Source organism: Ursus americanus, chromosome 13 (assembly GCF_024610735.1).
Source record: "Ursus americanus isolate L20-20 chromosome 13, mUrsAme1.1.p, whole genome shotgun sequence".
In the NCBI taxonomy this organism is placed as follows: Eukaryota; Metazoa; Chordata; class Mammalia; order Carnivora; family Ursidae; genus Ursus; species Ursus americanus.
The window spans coordinates 44,653,178-44,671,791 of record NC_142139.1 but is presented as its reverse complement, the minus strand read 5'-3'; the positions used below and the strand labels follow the sequence as shown (position 1 = coordinate 44,671,791).

Below are 18,614 nucleotides of genomic sequence, written 5' to 3'. Positions count from 1 at the left end.
CACATAAGGGGTTCATATCCAAAATATATCAAGAACTCATACAACTCAATTACCAAAACCAAACAAACAATCTGATTTTTTTAAAATAGGCAGAGAATCTCAATAGACATTTTTTTTTTCAAAGCAGGCATCCAAATGGCTAACAGTACATGAAAAGATGCCTAACATTACTAGTCATCGGGGAAATGCAAATCAAAACCACAATGAGATATCACCTCACACCTGTTAGAATGGCTGTCATCAAGAGGACAGGAGATGAGTGTTGGCAAGGATGTGGAGAAAATGAACCCTCTCGTTTCTGACAATTATACCGAATTCTTAAATTAAAACCTGGAAAGAAACTTAGAGGTGACTGAGTTTAGCAGCTGTTGCTTTACAGAGGAGGAAACTGAGGCTCGGAGGGCTTATAGTATCTGCCCAAATGCTCTTCCCTAAATGTGAGCAGCTCCAGGATTAGAGTCTAGACTCACTGGCTCTTGATAGGGCTCTTCTCTCACATCATTTTGTCATTCAGAATGACTTTCACCAAGAAATTTAAAAGACCTCGTTTTGTGTAGGACCCTTCTTGAGGGTCACATGGCACTGACATTTTGGAAAGGCATTGTTTGACAGGACACTTCACTGCAAAGAGATTTCAGATCCCCTTCTGCTCTTTCACCATCTATCCCTCCAAGTAACATACCTGAACATCTACGCTGGGACTAGACAATCACCAGGTTGTCACTGCTACCCTGCACGTAATGGCAGGAAAGCTTTTCTCTGGCTCACTAAGGGTGTTGATTTAGTTTACATTACAGGACACCAAGAAACTGTGCCTTCCATTACTGACCATTATCATCCGCTAAATAGTCTTAGGGCAACCCATAACTTAAGTAATAAGTATCTCTTTTCGTGATGGATGGAAGAGAGAGGAAGTGGAGAATGTGCAGCTCCAATTCAATTCAAGGCACTTAGCCCAACATAAGTATTTTTAAATACAAAAGATATTGTTAGAATTCTTTAGACACTAAATCTTGGAGAAAAGGCTATGACTTAGACTAAAAAGAGTAGTTTTTGGTTAGAGGAAAAACTAAAACTTAAAAAATCAGAGGACATTTTTTTCCTCTGTTTTTTTCCATCACTCCCCCTTTTCTCTGAGAATCCCTTTAGACGGCTTAGAAAAGCAGAACTACAAAAGTGAACAACTTGGTTGTTCCTTGAATCGGTGGGTGTGGTTAAGAGTCATGAGAAGGCCCTTAACGAAAGCACTGCTTCCTCTGTTCTGTCCAAAGATTGATTCTTAGAATCCAGGGGAAGAAGTTGATCATCCCCTCCTGTTTTGGGGTAGGGATAGCTGTGTGTGTGTCTTAAAAAGTTATCTTATTTTAATTTAAATATTTAGAAACTTGGAAGTTTATGACATTGACCAGTACATACATGCAGTCATGTATGCGAAGTGGTGTTCTCTCAATCTTTGTCATTTCAGGGGATCGGTATTCTAATACTTCATAGAACCCAAGGTGTGCGTATTTTGTTTGTTCAATATCACAGGCTTATTTTGTTTTGCTTTCTTTTGTATAAATACTTCGTACTTTTATCTAAGCAGTGTTGATATCAGTTGGAACTTTTCATTGCTTCAAAAGTAACACTCTATGCAGAGAGTCTCAAATAAACGTGGAAACAAAATAAGCCAACCCATGCTTGGGTTATGGTCTAATTGAAAATAGCTTAAATAACAATTTTATATCATACCTAAAATATACATCTGCACTCTGACATTTTAATGAAGAATATATTTTTGTTTTAGCTTTCTGTATTTACTTTCGGTGTGCAGATCATGACACATTTGATTTGTTTTATATCGTCATAGTCATGAGTAATAACTCAGTTATTCTTTGAGTATTACCAACCCTTAATTTTCACTTTACATAAACATACATTTTAGCTTATCTTTTAAAAATTTGCAAAACATTTGCATTAACCTTTTCACATTATAAATTTAATCAGTATTACCAAATCGGTTGAATTAAGAGTGCAAGCTTTTATTAGATAATTGTTTATTTATATCCATAATATAGTTATTAACTGTAATGGTACTCTCTATCAAAGCAATATTGCATTTCTTGGACAACTAAAAAAATACTGAAAGTAAATAGAAATGTATTACATTTGGTTTCTACTCTCAAAAGTTGGATAGAATAATTGAAAACATCTTAGTGCTAATAACATTTTAGTCAGACTCTTGATATTATTGAAATTAGATCTTTAAAATAAGAATTAAATCAGTGTTGACCCAAGACTACCACATTCATTTCTGCTGATTGTGTGGTATAAAAATGCCCCCTTCTGTGGGCAGAGAGGGCTCTGCACCCATAAAGCTATGAGCCCCAGCAGGGGTATGCCTACCCCAGAGAACAGTGGTCCTTTTTTTTTTTTTTTTTTTTTTTTTGGTCCACTTTCTAATTTACAGAGCAGCTTCTGCTTTTCAAACCATGTGCCCAGGGGATAGCCCAGAAAGGGGATCTTTTTCAAATTGACACAATTGAGATATATGGCCAATGATGGCCCTGTTATTAATGAAATTTTCATGGATGAATCGTGTTTCAAGAGAGACCATTATAAATGGTAAAGATTTACTGTGTGGATCACAGGAGGGAGGGTTTCACATATGGGGGAAGGGGAGCAGCATTTAGCATGGGTAGAGGTACAAAGTCTGCGATGAATATGACATGTGCAGTAGTTAGTGAAGAGACTGGATTGATTGGAACAAAATGTTCATGTCTTTGATGAGTAGAGGATTAGATGGGAAAGGTGAGCAGAGGTCAGATTGTGAGGATGCTGAGTGCAGGGTAAGGAATTTGGATTTTATCCTCCAGATGAGAAATCACTCTAGGCATTTGTTCAAATTCATCACATGATCAGTGATAACTTATTTTAGGTAGATTAACCCAGGGTTATGCGGCAGAGAATAAAGGGAATAAGCAAAGACTGAAGGCAGGTCAACAAAGTTAGCAGCTGCTATAAATAGTACGTTGTTTCCAGTTTCTGGTCCAGGGTGTCCAAGTAATCAGGATGAAAAGGAAGAGCTTACATGATGGTTACTTAAATTATTATAACAAATGTTATAACTTTTACTGGATCTCTCAAAGGAACCTATATTTATTATAAAAATGTTAAAATTATGGACATGTATGTTGTATATATTTATGTATCTTGAATCAAGGCATATTTATATAGCTTGGGGATTTTTTTTTTTTTTGTCGTTTACTATCGTAGACGTTTCTTTTATTAATGAAAATTCTTAGAGGACCTAATTTTTAATGACTGTACATCATTTCAGTTTGAGTACAGTACAAGTAACTATTCCAATATTATAAATGTAGATTTGTCATCAACTTTCTGTTATTGTAAATACTACTGTAATAAACATCAGTTGACATAAATGTCTTATTCCATGCTCTTCCTCTCCCCTCCTCTGCAAAAATAATAATAATAAATAAAAGTAATAAATAATAAAAAAATAAGTTGGGCATTTGATCATGTATTTATTTCGCCTATTTTGATTTCAGTTCTGATCTACCACTCCCTACCTTTAGTCCGCTTTTTAAAAGTCGGTGGTTGTGGGGGCAGGTTTGTTCTTGAACTTTAACTGAAATTATTGCCTCATTTGTTGCTTCCCATTTAAAATGATGTATTTTAATCCATTGCTTTATAGCTGGGCATTTAGATTATTTTGAATTTTTCTCGATTTCAAACAACACTGTGATGAATATCATTGCACGTATTTCCATGTGCACAAATAAAAAGATGTAAACCTCAAAAGCGAATTACAAAGACATGGATCCTGTAAATCTTTTATTCGAATATCCTGTGTACATCCATTAAATCAACTGAAGTGGTTGTACCAATTTTTATACTCACTTCTGCAGGCGGAACAGAGAAATTCCAATTTACCCACATCCTTGGCAATCCTTTCTTTTAAATCCTTGCCAATCTCATGTACATGAAATAGTATCTCCTTTTTTGTATGTAAAATAATACCTCACTTTGTTTTGCATTTCTCTGATAACAAATGAATTTTAGCATGCTTTTATGTGTCGTTTGGCCATTCAAGCCTCTTGTCTGGAATTTGCCCATTCTCTGCTGAGTTGTTGGGCTTTTTTGGTATATGCTAGACACTAATCCTGTGACCGTTATGTCATTTATCAGGCCATTCTCCCAGTGACTGTCTTTTAATACTGTTTAAAAAAAAAAAAGCATGGGCAAATGTATCAAAGTTATTTTTTATGGTTTGGGTGTTCTCTATCTTGACTAACAAGTTCTCCTCCAATGTGAAAGGCTTTTTGCCTATGTTTTCTAATTCTTCGTGGGTTAATTACTTTATATTAAGTTTTTAATTTGTCTGGCACTCATTTGCATAACTACCTGGTGATTTTCCAGATTCAGGAAAATGGAAAGTGAAAAACAAAAGAAAAATTGGGTAAATGGTATTACAATTTCCATTGTAAGTCCCTAATTGAACCACAGAGACGTTTTCCTTTTTATTTAAGCAACAGATACCCACATCCGCCATGGCTTGTGATAATGAAGGTTAACGTCTCTCTCATTGACTGCACAGAGATCTATTGGAATTCATCTAGATGAAGTCTTTGCAAAGCAATTACTTCTAATTTGGGTTGAATACCATTTCACTTCCCTTGCATTTTCAGCCTCAGTTTACCTTACTCCATGCCTAAGTCCAGAAGAAATACATTGTCATTTTTAAAACAGTTAACATAAGATTCATTTTACTTTCAGCAATTCACAGAGGCCGTGAGCCCTTCCGTGTTACCCCCTTCAGCTTTGCCACTGGATCTGCTTAATAACGCTGTCACTGCGTTTAGTACCTTGGAAGATCTCATTCGGTATCTTGAACCAGACAGATGGCAGTTGGACTTGGAAGATCTATATAGGCCAACTTGGCAACTTCTTGGCAAGGCTTTTGTTTTTGGAAGAAAATCCAGAGGTAAGTTCTCTCTTCAGATTAGAACCTCGTTTAATTTTTTTAGCAATTTTAGTGTTCTGGATTCTTCCACCATAGCTTCTAAGGAGTTGAGTTTAAAATCCTTCCATGATATATGTAAATAACCCATTTTTGTAACAGTTGAGAATATTTACACATTAAATAAAAATGCCTACAAAGAGAAGCAATTATAATTCATGGGGTTTGAAAGATTAAACGGAACACTTTTGCTGAAAATTCTTGCCATTTCTTTAATTCAAAAATATCATTTTGGTGAAGTCCTCTATTATGTTTCATGAGAATCATTGCTTATTCAAATCTAATATTTGGGGTATATTGATTTAGAGATGAGAGGGAGATTATTTTAGCTGCTAAACCAGATTTGGGCCTTAGAAAAGGGACAGAAATAAAAATCATTACCTACCATGACCCCATGGGTCAGGGTTATATTAATTTCAATCTCTTAAGCCTACAAACTTCTATAAATAATATGGAAAATAACAGTGGTTCATCACAAAATAGAACTAGGAGTTTCCAAGATAGGATTCAAAGCAAGAAAAAAATGACCGAAGGGAACCCACACCATCATAATTGTTCTGTCTATAAATTTGCCTCCGAAATGATCGTTTGACCCTATGAGTGCATCTCTGTTCAAGAATGAAAGTGTTGATAATTAAACTTAATTTCACATGGTCAAGAAATTGGAAATAACGTTAACCGAGTCGTCCCTAAGGTTAGCTAATTTTCCTTGTAACATTAGGATTGGAAAGTATCCATATCAGACGCAAATGAAACAGTAATAGAAATAACTGGCTAATCATAATGCACTCAAAAAATGTGTTTCAGGCTCTCAGAAACATTGACATCTACCCAGGGTCTCTCTAGAGAATGGAATGAGTCTGGAGAATTTATATGGAAGGAACAGTGTTTAGTTAGTTTGAGCAATTCACAAGGACAGATTGCACCAGACTTGTTCTTCTAAATCTTGTCAGAAAGAAACCGGATTCCTGCCCTTTCCTGCTAGGAGTTGCAGCCCTTCTGGATCAAGAGCTTTAATCTCAGCAGGTCATGTCCAGACTTGCCCAACCGTGGTATTTTGCTATGCCAACAGACGTGGTTTCCTCTCAGCAATATTTGAAATCGGTGTTCAGGTACATGGGCAGCCGAATCCTGTCCAAATGCTGAAAGCTGTTGCATATTTATAAGATTTGATCTTGATGAATAACTTGATGAATAACTTACAAACACTTCCCTTCCCTCCCACTTAGGAACAGGAAAATGAAGATCTGCAAGGCTAGCTGAAACACTTGTGAATAGAGCCTTTGTTAGATTTGAAGTAGATTATCATGTTGATCTGGAAAAAGCAAAGGGAGTAAACCAGGTTCTAAACTCAGATCCTTTTTTTTGACAGCTGATCTCAGGACTCCAGCCTCATTATCTCCCTTCTAGCCAGGCCTCTATGCCCGCACCTCTCCACCTGGTGCTCAGTGAAGATTTGGCCAGAGGCTAGCATGTATTTAAAAGCATCCAGCACTGAACCAGATCTTTCAAATATTCATTTAGCACTTTCCAAATTGAAGCCCTTGCAGTTTGCCAAAGCTATTAACTTTTTAAGCGTCCAGTAAGTGTGAGAAAAGCAGTGTATATTTTTGGAACTCTACATAAACTAAAATGCAGGTGTGGGATAACATCTATATAGACAAAACCAACTCCCCTCCCAAGAGTCTTTCTACAAAGGAACAAGGAGTGAAACGTTTAAAAGCTTCTAATTAGACATCGAAATTGATTTTCCACAGAATAAACATATCACAGTGTTACCACATTCGTCTTAGAAAGACCACCCTCAGATTGCATTACAGTAATAGAATATCCTTGGGCTGAATATGTTAAAAGAAGGAGCAACTAACAAAGTGTATCCATGATTTTTTTTTAGTCAGTATTAGCTTTTTTAGTAAAACTTGCAATATTGGTGAATCTGAACAAGAAAATCTGCATTAAGAAAAATGACTTTAATGGTGTCATACTCAAAATCTTCATTCTTTCTAAAAAGACCAACTAACATGTGTGTTGTCTTAGGAAGTACTTACAGAAAGGAAATAAAGAACCCAAACACTGATTTTCATTTTTCAAATATTTTACGGTGGGAAACCTCCATAAGACTAGAGTTGGGTTATATATATATATAAAAAAAAAATGTGTTGGACATGATCTTTCTTTCTCTTTTTTGATCTTTTTCTTTTGGGGTTTTTTGTTTTGTTTGGTTTTTTTCATTTTTCTTGCCCACAAGTTCTGCGCAATGGTTGGAGAATTTGTGACATCAAATTATAGTCACATGACTTATTTTAATGACGCTTAGATGAGTTTGAAGCCTTAGGGGTAGGAAGCTTACATTTCAAATAAGATATGCCAAATTGAAAATCCCTAATTGTATTTGTAGTGTGCACTGCGTCAAGGTTTTTCAGTATTTTTGTTTTTGTTTTCCTTTTCTTCCTCTGGCTTAGGGTTTTCATTCATACCTGCTACTGCAGAAAAAGAAAACACCTTATTTTCTAAGTCAGGCTTACCCAGCACTTAAAAAGGGCTTTTGACTGTTGTGTCAAACATGATAAATGAGTGGAAGCTAAGTTGCAAGTGTGTTTAAATTTTCACATTGTAGCAGGTATCGTAACTCAGCTCACTGGGGAAATCTATCTAACCTTTTATTGTGGTTAAGTAAACATTTTAAAGTGAACATATACAGTCTCATTTTCTAGTTCCATGAAATAGTGTGTTTCAAACTGAGGTAGATGAATAGCCTTTGAAGCTGAGAGCTTCATTCACATTCTAAAGAGGTATACATCTTAAATAAGCATTGAAAATCTTGGCAACTGGCTTTTGTATTGTATGTATGTGCATGTTTTCGACTTTCTAAACCCTTCTTGCCTAGATATCCACTTCTAGAGAAAAGTTTCAGAGACACTCATATGCAGCTTTAACAATGAAAGAGCAGTATGTACATATACTATTAGTTCAGCCAAATGAAATCAGGTGAAATATGTGACATCACTCAACTCAATTATCTCATTACTTTTATTAGAGATAAGTTGGCCTTTTATGGCTCTCAAAAGAATGAACTCATTTCCTCTTAAATATTTAAAAGCTTTCCCTTCACAGGATCATTTTTCAGATGAAAGGGAAATCTTTAAATACTCAGAACAGTGATTTTCTATTGAGTTGGAAAAAAAAATAATTTTTTAGCTAAATAAAATGTTGAAATGAACCTGTAGAATTAGCCTTTCTTTGGCGCTTCCCTATACTTGACCAAGGTTTTAGTCACCCGTATAGTTGGCATGTGATTATAATTTACAATTGCATGTGCATGATTTATCATATATTTCCTGAAAATGCTTACATTGGCTTCCTTTCACATTTTAGAAAAACCTGATCACATGTACAAGTAAATATAGAATTGTAAAACAAGCAACAAGAAAACAAGCATGTGATTCTTAATCACCTTGTCATTTTAAAATTATTTTCAAATATTGACACTTAATTTTTCGAACTGCAGTACACAGTGCTTATTATTACTTGAAGCCATCTTTAACCAGAAAATTGGTTTCTTTTTTTCAATTCTTGTTTATAATGTTTCTAATATTAGTGAAAAGGTATTTAGCCAGATTTATTCTATTTAGATAATATTCCAAATTTTAATAATTTTTTGAAGAAAAAATTCTGATGAATTGTATGTTATCCAAAACTCTTCAATTTTATTGGAATTGCTATTATTTGAACATTTCTAGGGAAAAAAAGGCAAAGTAATAAAGCAGAAATTCAAATTCGAGGATATAATAATTAAGTACTCTTCATGTTTTATATTAATTCATATTAAATATGACGTGCTCTTTTGATATAAATTAACTGAGGCAAGTATCATTTTATAGTTAAAAACAGTGATTCTTTGAGAATTTACTACAACAATCTGATGAAAGGATATTTTTGTTTGGTCTTCACAAGTAGGTATTCTTTTAAAGAATAAAACATCACATAGTTAACCAGCTTGCTAAAAGAATAGAGACAATTGTTATAAATTAGACATCTCTCCCCTCCTCTAGAAGGGGAAGAATAGAAATCTGAAGGAGCCTAGTTAAACTGAATTTCAAACATTATGAATTACTCAGTGTACCGGAAGCAGGGGTTTTCAGCAACCTCAGCCCTTTTAAAATGTGTCATTTTTTTCACTCATGGTCTACTCAGCTGTCCTCAAAAATTCATTTCCTTCATGCCCTTTTTGCATTTTCTGAGTCTCATTGCCAGAAAAATTATATAAAGTCCTGGCAGCAAGTTTCTGTAAGTTGTTCTTCGTCAATTGCATGAGCTCTAATCCTTCTAAAAATTGCATTTGTTTTTTAATCCAAGCATTCATCATCTTACATTCTATTCTTCCCGCCAATGCTCTCCTTGTTTACTTTTTTATGAGGGTTAAAAGGTGTAGCCCTCTTTTTCTCTATAAAGTTTCCTATTTATAGCTCTCAACTGTTTTGCTGGCTCTGTTCTTAATATTGCACAATGGCGTCTCTTTAATGGTCAGTAAGTCATAATGAAGCTTTGTGGACTATGAAATGAAAGTCCAACTCACGAGCTACGGAGCCCCCCAACCTCGTTAAAATAAGAAGGGACCTTTTTGGGCATATTGTTGGTGAAATAGATTCCTCTCTGAAAAGATCTTGATGAAATAAATTCAGGCTCAGGGCATGAGCATGTTATTTTTCTTTGCTTTCTTTTATGCCCTGCAGTGGTGGACCTGAACCTTCTAAAGGAGGAGGTAAGACTGTACAGCTGCACGCCCCGTAACTTCTCGGTGTCCATAAGGGAAGAGCTAAAGAGAACCGATACCATTTTCTGGCCAGGTTGTCTCCTGGTTAAACGCTGTGGTGGAAACTGTGCTTGCTGTCTCCACAACTGCAACGAGTGTCAGTGTGTCCCGAGCAAAGTCACTAAAAAATATCATGAGGTAGGTAGACCCTTTTCTTCTCGGGTTCCTTTGTGTCTTAAGAAAAATAACAAAACCGTGTATCTGGAATGAATTTTTGTTTGGAGAAGAGACGTAGCCTTCGTGGAAACAGAATAAATAAGGTTTACAAAATAGTGCATGTTTTCATTTTTTAAAATTAGGACCTTTGGCTTGAAAACCCAGGCATTAAAGATTTAGAAAGTTTGTCCTGTGATTGTACAACATGGGTGGTCAGTGACGTGTTCATCTGTCTTACAGAAAAACAAACGTGTTCTGCAGGGGGAGAAATGGGTGAAGCTTTTCAACGTTACACTTTTCAAAATATGAAGGGAAGATATTTTAAAGACAGACTTATCTCTGTTGGAGAAAGGAGATCTTTGATATTTATTTTTCCATTTGGGACAATACGGGAACATAAATCCCAAGAAGACGTATTCGTAATTATACCAATCTTCCTATTATTCATGTCACCCCAAAGAGCACGTTAAACCTTTTATGGATTCCTTTCATCTCTTTATACTACGGAATTAAGGAAAATATAAATACTAAATGTTAGTAATTATTGTTTTTCAGAGCCTTGCGAACCTTAGAACTTACTCCAAATTTTCATTCGTGCTAGAATATCCCCAGTTATGCCCACCCTTTCTCCAGGAGCAACATGTAGCATTCATTCATCAGGAAGCAAAACATTCTTGATGAGGCAACCTTAATTTTTACGAAATGTTTATATCATACCACACCGAAATCGGCCCTTCTAACTGCATGTCGGTAAAACTTCATTTCATTACTTTGTATTTTTTCCACTAACCCAAAGAATAATACAGAATAAATAAGTGCTTAATAAATAAAATGATTTTTTCATGGGCGTAAGGACATCAGTAAAACTCACCTGTTACCTAATCTGAAGCTTCCCAGTGCCATCAAGTGCACTTTTTATGACACAGCTGACCCACCCTGCACTGATATTGTGTTGGCAGCTGATAAAGTGGAATCCAGAAGCCCTGGATGCCAATAGCCCAGGGACCCTGTTTCCATGCTAGATCTACCACTAACTTGTAACCATTAGCAGGATAATTAACCTCTGTTGAAATAAATGTAAAATACGATAATCTCTCAGGTTTTTCCCAGCTGTGTTATTCCCTGGCAATCAGTAGATTGCCATTTTTGGAAAGTCACATCCCAAACTGCTGTCTGTGATAAAAAAAAAAAAAAAGAAAAAGAAAAAAAAGGACTGTTTACCACCATTACTCATGTTCTACTTTCATTTCTGCATCCCATGCCTCTCAAGATCCTTGTGCTGGGAGCAGTCTCCACTCCCCTTTCCGGAAGGAGATAATCTTGAGCTCCCTGGCTCAGGTTGCTCCAGCCAGGCTATGCTCAGAGGCCAGCCTTCCCTCTACTCTGTGAACCGGGAATCTGAGAGTCAAGAAAAAACCCTTAATATGGCAGTTCCAAGCAGACGCAATAAAATGCCTTAAAATCAAGGCAGGTGTTAGAATTGATTGGTGACTATGAAAGGCTGTGATGAGAACAGGAATTAAGCTAGAATGATCTTTCCTCACCTAAAATCATCTAATTGTGTGCTTTCTAAAGCACATCCCTATTAAATATAGTGTATTTGGGGACCCCGATTTAGCCAACAACTCTTGGATTTATAGCCACCATCCTGAGAGCTATAAAACCCAGACTAGTCATAGTAGCTTTTTTAAGGAAGCTTGTCAGATGCTGAGCCTACATCATGCTTTTGGTCAGCTAACTCAGTCCTCAGGTCAAGTGCACCCTCGTCTGTCCTATACTCACAGATTTCTTTTCAAATAACATTGGCTTTGGGGTTGTTAAGAAAGTTGCCACAGAGTATGTGGCTTCTATTTTAGCATCTCAGAGAAAACTCTTGTGTGAGGAAAGACTATGGGCAGTGCTTGTAAACTCACTGGCCTTCTTCCAGAATGACGTCACTCCATTATTCTTTAGTCTTTGGGTGCGGTGGTTACGTATGTATAACCTTACGTACGCACATGCGAGTATGGGTGTTTATCTAATTGTGTGACCACCTCGTACGAGTTTCCCACAAATAGCTCTAAGGCATGTGTGTGTGGAAATACAATACTCCACAGTTCTCACAAATACCTCCAGTAACAATCATGTCTTAATTTTTTATAATGCTTTGTGGGAATCATTAATTTTTCTGTGATAGGTTTTTGTTAACAAATTACCTTGTGAAAAAAAGGGCTTATTTGTTTGGTGTAACTGATCATTTCTGAGGCCTACATTTGTCTCAGTCCTGTGTTTTGGAAGTAAGTTCTGAGTTTAGTACTGCTATTCCTAAAGAAGTGAAAGTATTTGGGGCACCTGAGTGGCTCAGTCAGTTAAGTGTCTGCGTTAGGCTCAGGTCATGATTACAGTTATTCCCTGTTTTGGTTCCTTTACCATTTTCAGTGGCTTCAGCCATTGTACAGAAAATAAGTTTAGAAAATTAAAAGGCTCGTAATATATAGGATGATATTATTGCTGCAAGTTTTGATACTGTAGCGTAATCTACGACTACTAAGATTCTTACTGCTTTTGTATCGATTACCAGATACTATTTATTGGAAGATACTATTTATTGGATACTATTTATTTTTGCCCCCCCCCCAATTTCTTTAATGATTTTTCTATCTTCCAGGTAGGATTTTTCAGAAAGCAAGACAAGAGCCCTACATATGTATGAACTTAGGTGTTACCTCTTCCTTGAAACACTTCCTACTTTCCTGCCCATCCCAGCATAACCCGTCCGTCTGCTGGGCACGTGTAGAACTTTAGAGAGATCTCCATTAGAGAATTTTTGCTCTTTCATAATTATTTGTTTTTATTTGTTTTTACCAACTTGAGAACTAAGAACAAAGATCACATTGCAGTGTAATACTTAAGAAAACAGACTCCGAAGCCAGACATCCAGCTCTTTGACTTTGAGCAAATGACTTCACCTTCTGTGCCTCCCATTTCCTCGTGTGTGAAGTGAACACCTCACACTCATACCTTATTGTGAGGATTCAAGGAGCTGACCAAACACTTAGAATCAGCTCCGGTACATTTCAAGCCCTTAATACATGTTAGCTGTTCTCTTAACTCATCTTCATTCCTCCCCACCCCGTGACTTTGATGATGGCAAATGATCAATAAAGATTTAATGAATTTTGCCCAGAGGTAGGACAAGTATTCCCTTTCAGGCAAAAATATCTATAAGATACTCCGACCATAGAATTGTATTTGTTCTTTTTTCCATCCTCAATTAGCCTAATGATTTTCACCTTGTTTATATCTTTATATACTTTTTTTTTTTTTGGTAACATGAAGTATGGCCTTATTCTTTTTGCATAGATCTGTTTTGGGTAGAAAGTATATAATTCAGTGGCCTTTCTCTAGTCATGAGTCCCATCCCCCACGGTTCTGTGGCACCTATAACTTGATGGCACTTTGCACAGTGTAGGCAGTGGCACATGTTCGTCTATTTCTTGATGGTTCTTTCTGCACCTGATCTACTCTCTTCCACAGCCTCTGATTTTAGCTTTTCCCTGAATTACTTTTTCATGGGTTTGTAATTTTAGCTTGAACCTCTCTTTCAAAATTGTGTGAGATGTGCTTCTGCCTTCTTTCTTTGACGCTGTCATAAACTGTGTCCTGAAAACTGTCTTCTTTCATATTATCTGAGACCTGTTGGTCATTTTCCAAGTCTGTCTTTCTCTTCCAAAGTCAAAACAAAACTTTGGAAAGGAATTAAGAAGGAAAGCACTAATTAAGCTGCCTTCCATGTATTAGAATTTCTTATCTAAGATGTAATATCACTAGAACATTATGAGATTCTTCTGCTAATTGTAAATCTCCACAAATGTCAGTAGAGGAAGACTGGGGGTGGGGGTGCGGTCATGGGTGGGGGTGCTTTTATTTGGTGACCGCATCTTGACATAAGCACGTCAAGAGGAAAGGACGATTGTAAGATCGTAGCCTCCCATGGCTGCCTGGTAGGACTGTATACAGTAGCTTCTCTAGCCCTTACCTTTTATAGTCATTTTTCCTCTACTAACTGGGAAAATGTATACAAGTGAAGATAGGAATTAAAGACGTTGGCTAGGCCAGTATTGCAGTTTATCTGGCCACTCAGACGCATTCCAGAAACAATGTTGAACAGAAGTTTGATAAGGTATACCAGCAGTATCTTAAGAGTAGTTCATTTTGATGCCGCCTCAAGTTGTTCAAAATGGTAAGTCATGGACTGACACCTAAGGTAGTATTCAATAGTTTCATGTTAAAATAATATAGTCTTAGTAATTTTTATTCTAGAACTGTGAATGTAATAGAAAATCTGCTTTAAAAGTTTCCTATTTCTCATAACTATTCCAAGACTTTGCAGTTTATCTCTCTAGGAAGAAAGTTACCAAATAAGTAGAATATATGGCTAATAATATATTCTGAGTCTTTATAAAATTATTATCGATCACTCTAACTTTAATAATTCATCTTTGGCCAAAGTACAAATACTGGTTATGTCCCTATTCTCTCTAAAGCTTCTGTTCACTCATGTGCAAAATAGGGGTAATAATTATAAATTACTTCATAGAATTCTTGTGAGTTAAAGTATGTAAAAACATTATTACAGTGCCTGGCACCCAGTAAGCATTCAAAAAATGTTAGCTGATTAACCTTTAATATGACCACATACTCCAAATGAGGTATACACTCTCTACTTTTCTCTTTTAAATCTTCAAATGGAACAGTCATAAGACTTGACTTGTGCCTTTTTGGATTAACGAACATTTCCAGGAAGGGTATCTTTTAGAAGTTGCTCCATGAAGTTATCTTTGTCTTACCCAGACAGCAGAGAAACTAGACCACTTCGTATTATTATGTGCTCTGGTCTTTGTTCATAATCCGAACAAACACAGTTCCTGAAACATTATTGTTTCTATTATAAGAAGCACAAATCCGCACTGAATAGGGAGTTCTTATCAAATACTTCAGATAATCTTTTATAGAATGCATAGCTGTGTCCTCCTGTCACAGTGTTAAAAAGAAATACCTTTAGTATCGGTGTCTATTTTGCTGTATGTTTTTATTAAAAAGCCAGACTGCACATGAACTTCATTTAATAGAGGCATCATTGTTACTATCGCTCAACCGCCGGATACTGCACAAGTATCCAGCTGCACAGAGTTAGCTGTGACGGAGGCTGATGTCTATGAAGTACATCTAATCCGTCTCATCAAGTTTATAGAGGACTTGAAGCGTAGCCAAGAAAATTAACGAGTGGCATCATTGAGCAAACTCAGCTGTAGCGTGATCGCGTTTCCTTCCTCGGTACTGTAGTACTTGCATCACTTCAAGTACGAATATTTGTTACATGTGTGAAAAAATGAATGAGTGAAAGAAACCAACAAACGGAAAAAGGAGTGGGCAGTAGGGGTTTCAGAATACTCAGTCGAGGTGAACTTCTCTGCCAGTTTGTCAGGGGAGTAAAATAAAAAGCACGCAGTGAGACTTTCAATGGAAGGACTGCTCTATACGCAGAGACGGCATCCTTCCAAGTGGCTGATATTAAAACATATATGATGATCATTTAGGATCTCTCCGAGGGGTAGGGGAGTGTGTTCATGATGCCTTCACTAGGAAAAAGTCAAAATTTCGTCAGTCTTCCTTGGGCCCCAAGAGTCTTTGCTGGAATTTTACTTGTCCGTGGAATCAAAAGTTACAGATGTTGGTTGATTTTAACAACGGCTTGCTTATATGTTGTTCCCTTTCAGGTCCTTCAGTTGAGACCAAAGAGTGGGGTCCGGGGATTGCATAAATCTCTCACAGACGTGGCCCTGGAGCACCACGAGGAGTGTGACTGTGTGTGCAGAGGGCACACGGGAGGATAACCTCATGCATCAGCGCGCGCGGCCTCTCCCAGAACAGTGCGGCTCCGTGGCTGATCTGTTCTAGAACTTGCTCATTATCTCCATCCGTAATCTCAGTTGTTTGCTTCAGGGACCTTTCATCTGCAGGATTGGCAGAGTGTTCTAAAAGAGGAGACACCGAACGGAATTAGAAGTTGTGCAACAGCTCTTTTGAGAGGAGGCCCAAAAGACGGGAGAAAAGTCTTTGGGCGTGGAGAGAAACGAAATGTTGTCCATCACTAGCTAGTTACAGAGTTCCCATGCCCTTCCTCAGCTAGCTGTGCTGTGTGTATCCACGGTCTCCCTACGGCTTAGGCTAATGTCAGTACAGGAAAAAACTGTGTGCAGATAAGCACCTGATTCTGTTGCCTTGCTTAACTCTCAAGCTCCATGTGCTGGGCCTAAAATCACAGAAATCTGGAATTGTTTCCTTAGATTCACATATATAAACCAGAGTGTTCTATGTTCTACAAACTTGGTTCTTAAAAAGGAACTGTGTCGCTATGAATCAGACTTGTGTCATGCTGGTAGGAAAGACTGGATTTTCCATATTCCTTACTAAAATTTCTACCGTTTAGAAGAAGAGAACTACATTCATGGTTTGGAAGAGACAAACCTGAAAAGAAGAGTGGCCTTATCTTCACTTTATCTATAAGTTGGTTTATTTGTTTTATTGTGTACATTTTTATATTCTCCTTTTGACATTATAACTGTTTGCTTTTCTAATCTTGTTAAATATATCTATTTTTACCAAAGGTATTTAATATTCTTTTTTATGACAACCTAGATCGACTATTTTTAGTGTGGTAAATTTTTCTAAACAGAATTGTTATAGCCAGAGGAACAAAGATGACATAAAATATTGTTGCTCTGACAAAAAATACATGTATTTCATTCTCATACGGTGCTAGAGCTTAGATTAACCTGTATTTTAAAATACTGAAGTGGGAAATCAATAGAATTTGATAAGTCACAAAGACTTTTTGAAAATAAATGATCATGTCTTCTGCCCCTATTATTGGAGATGCAAATAAACAAGCAACATACATTCAGATCCAGTCGTGACTAAACCCTAGCCCTTCTTTTGGGAAGTGTGAGCCTAGCTCAGAAGAAAAAAGCACCTTGAAAAGAGACTGGACAGCTTACTGACTAAGCGTGCTCTGCTGTCCTGTAGGAACACATCCTATTTATTGTGATGTTCTGGTTTTATTATCTTTAAACTCTGTTCCATACCCTTGTATAAATACGTGGATATTTTTATGTACAGAAGTATATCCTTTAACCAGTTCACTTATTGTACTCTTTGGCAATTGAAATGAAAATCAGTAAAATACTTTGCTTGTACAATGCTTAATATTGTGCCTAGGTTATGTGGTGACTATTTGAATTAAAAATGTACTGAATCACCAAAAAAAAAAAAATGTGGCTATTTTGGGGAGAAATGGAGTGTGTGTGTGTGTGTGTGTGCGCGCGTGCAAGATTTGTCTCTTGAATTCCAAGACAGTGAAAGTAATCAAGCTTCACGTTAACCATGATTTCCATTATCCAAAGGCCTGTATCCATTCAAAAGACAGGTAGAAAAGCGCTGAGGTGTCCCTGTCTCTTGTCTCTGTTTTGGAGCCGTTTTCTTTATCTCACTGATTTCTGGTAAATTAAATTGCACCTGACTTGAAAGTTTTATGTGATATATGAAATACTTAGCGATCGATTGTATGGCAGTATGAAACTGAAAAAAAGAACCTTGTAACTTCCCGCTGTCTTCATTCGCAGTGGTCGATGTTAGGTGGGATGAGCGTGAGTTGGTTTGGCACACAGACTACACGTACCTTAGCTGGCACCCTACCTAAAGGGCGGATCCTCACCCTCCGGTACGGATTTCCATGCAGGGCTTGTGTCTTATCTCCGCCCTTCTCCCTGGTCCAGAGGGCTAGGGCCCAGGGCTCTGCTGTCTTCAGACTCCTCCTCTAGGTCTGGGCAGTCCTCTTTCTGGGTACTTTTCCACCCAGCGGTCCTACCCTGTGCCCAACCACGTGGAGACCAAATAAATAAAATGAACATACACCTGCTGTCTTATTGACTTAGCTTTTCATGGTTCTATCCCAGCCCTGGAGAGGCCTACTAGGTGTAGCTCCACTCTGCTCCACTGAAAATGGGTCTCTGCCTCGGCAGTTCACAGCTCACACGAGCATAGCAGCACTGGACTAAATCTGACAGTAAATGACCTGTGTAACTGTGTAAGATCCAGCGCCTCCAACCATTGAGTGGAACACCTTCTTTCCCTCTTATTTTTGAATATTTATTTCTTGTTTACTTATAAAATATTAAAAACCAAAACAAATTGCTCTATAAAGGTAGTCCCACAGGCTGTTGCCAGTGAGTGGAAAGAATGTGAGGGCTAACTGCTTTATGCTTAGTCACTCATAGACCTTACTGTGTATTTGACTTAAAAAAAAAAAAAAATCAGCCCAGGTTTTAATGGCACATGTGACCATCATATTTCAGAATTCCAGAAAAATATTGTCTGTATTGACCACCACTGTTTTAAATGTGATATCTTTGATTCGTGCCCTTTGTCCCTTGAGATGGACTGTTTTGCTACCTTGTGGTTTTTATTAAAATAAAAGAACAATCCTTAATTGGCACAAAGCAGGCTTTCATGTCTAGTTTTCATTTTCTAGATCTCATTCCCGTTCTCATCTAGCAATAAGTGTATGCATTTTGGAAAGGTACA

At 37.1% G+C, this 18,614-nt stretch overlaps 1 protein-coding gene across 4 annotated transcripts in view; it reads left to right on the top strand.

The window, feature by feature from the left end:
- PDGFC (platelet derived growth factor C) overlaps window positions 1-17,304 on the top strand; it is a 199,875-nt gene extending 182,571 nt beyond the window's left edge. For 3 of the 4 annotated variants that reach the window (XM_045798759.2, XM_045798758.2, XM_087866546.1), the window contains 3 exons: window positions 4,777-4,984; window positions 9,754-9,971; window positions 15,749-17,304. In XM_045798759.2, coding sequence (XP_045654715.1) covers window positions 4,777-4,984; window positions 9,754-9,971; window positions 15,749-15,865 — 543 coding nt within the window. In that variant the 3' untranslated portion in view covers window positions 15,866-17,304. The remainder of the gene's footprint in view (window positions 1-4,776; window positions 4,985-9,753; window positions 9,972-15,748) is intronic. The other variant, XM_045798760.2, reaches the window with a different exon arrangement.
- Window positions 17,305-18,614: the final 1,310 nt, after the last annotated feature.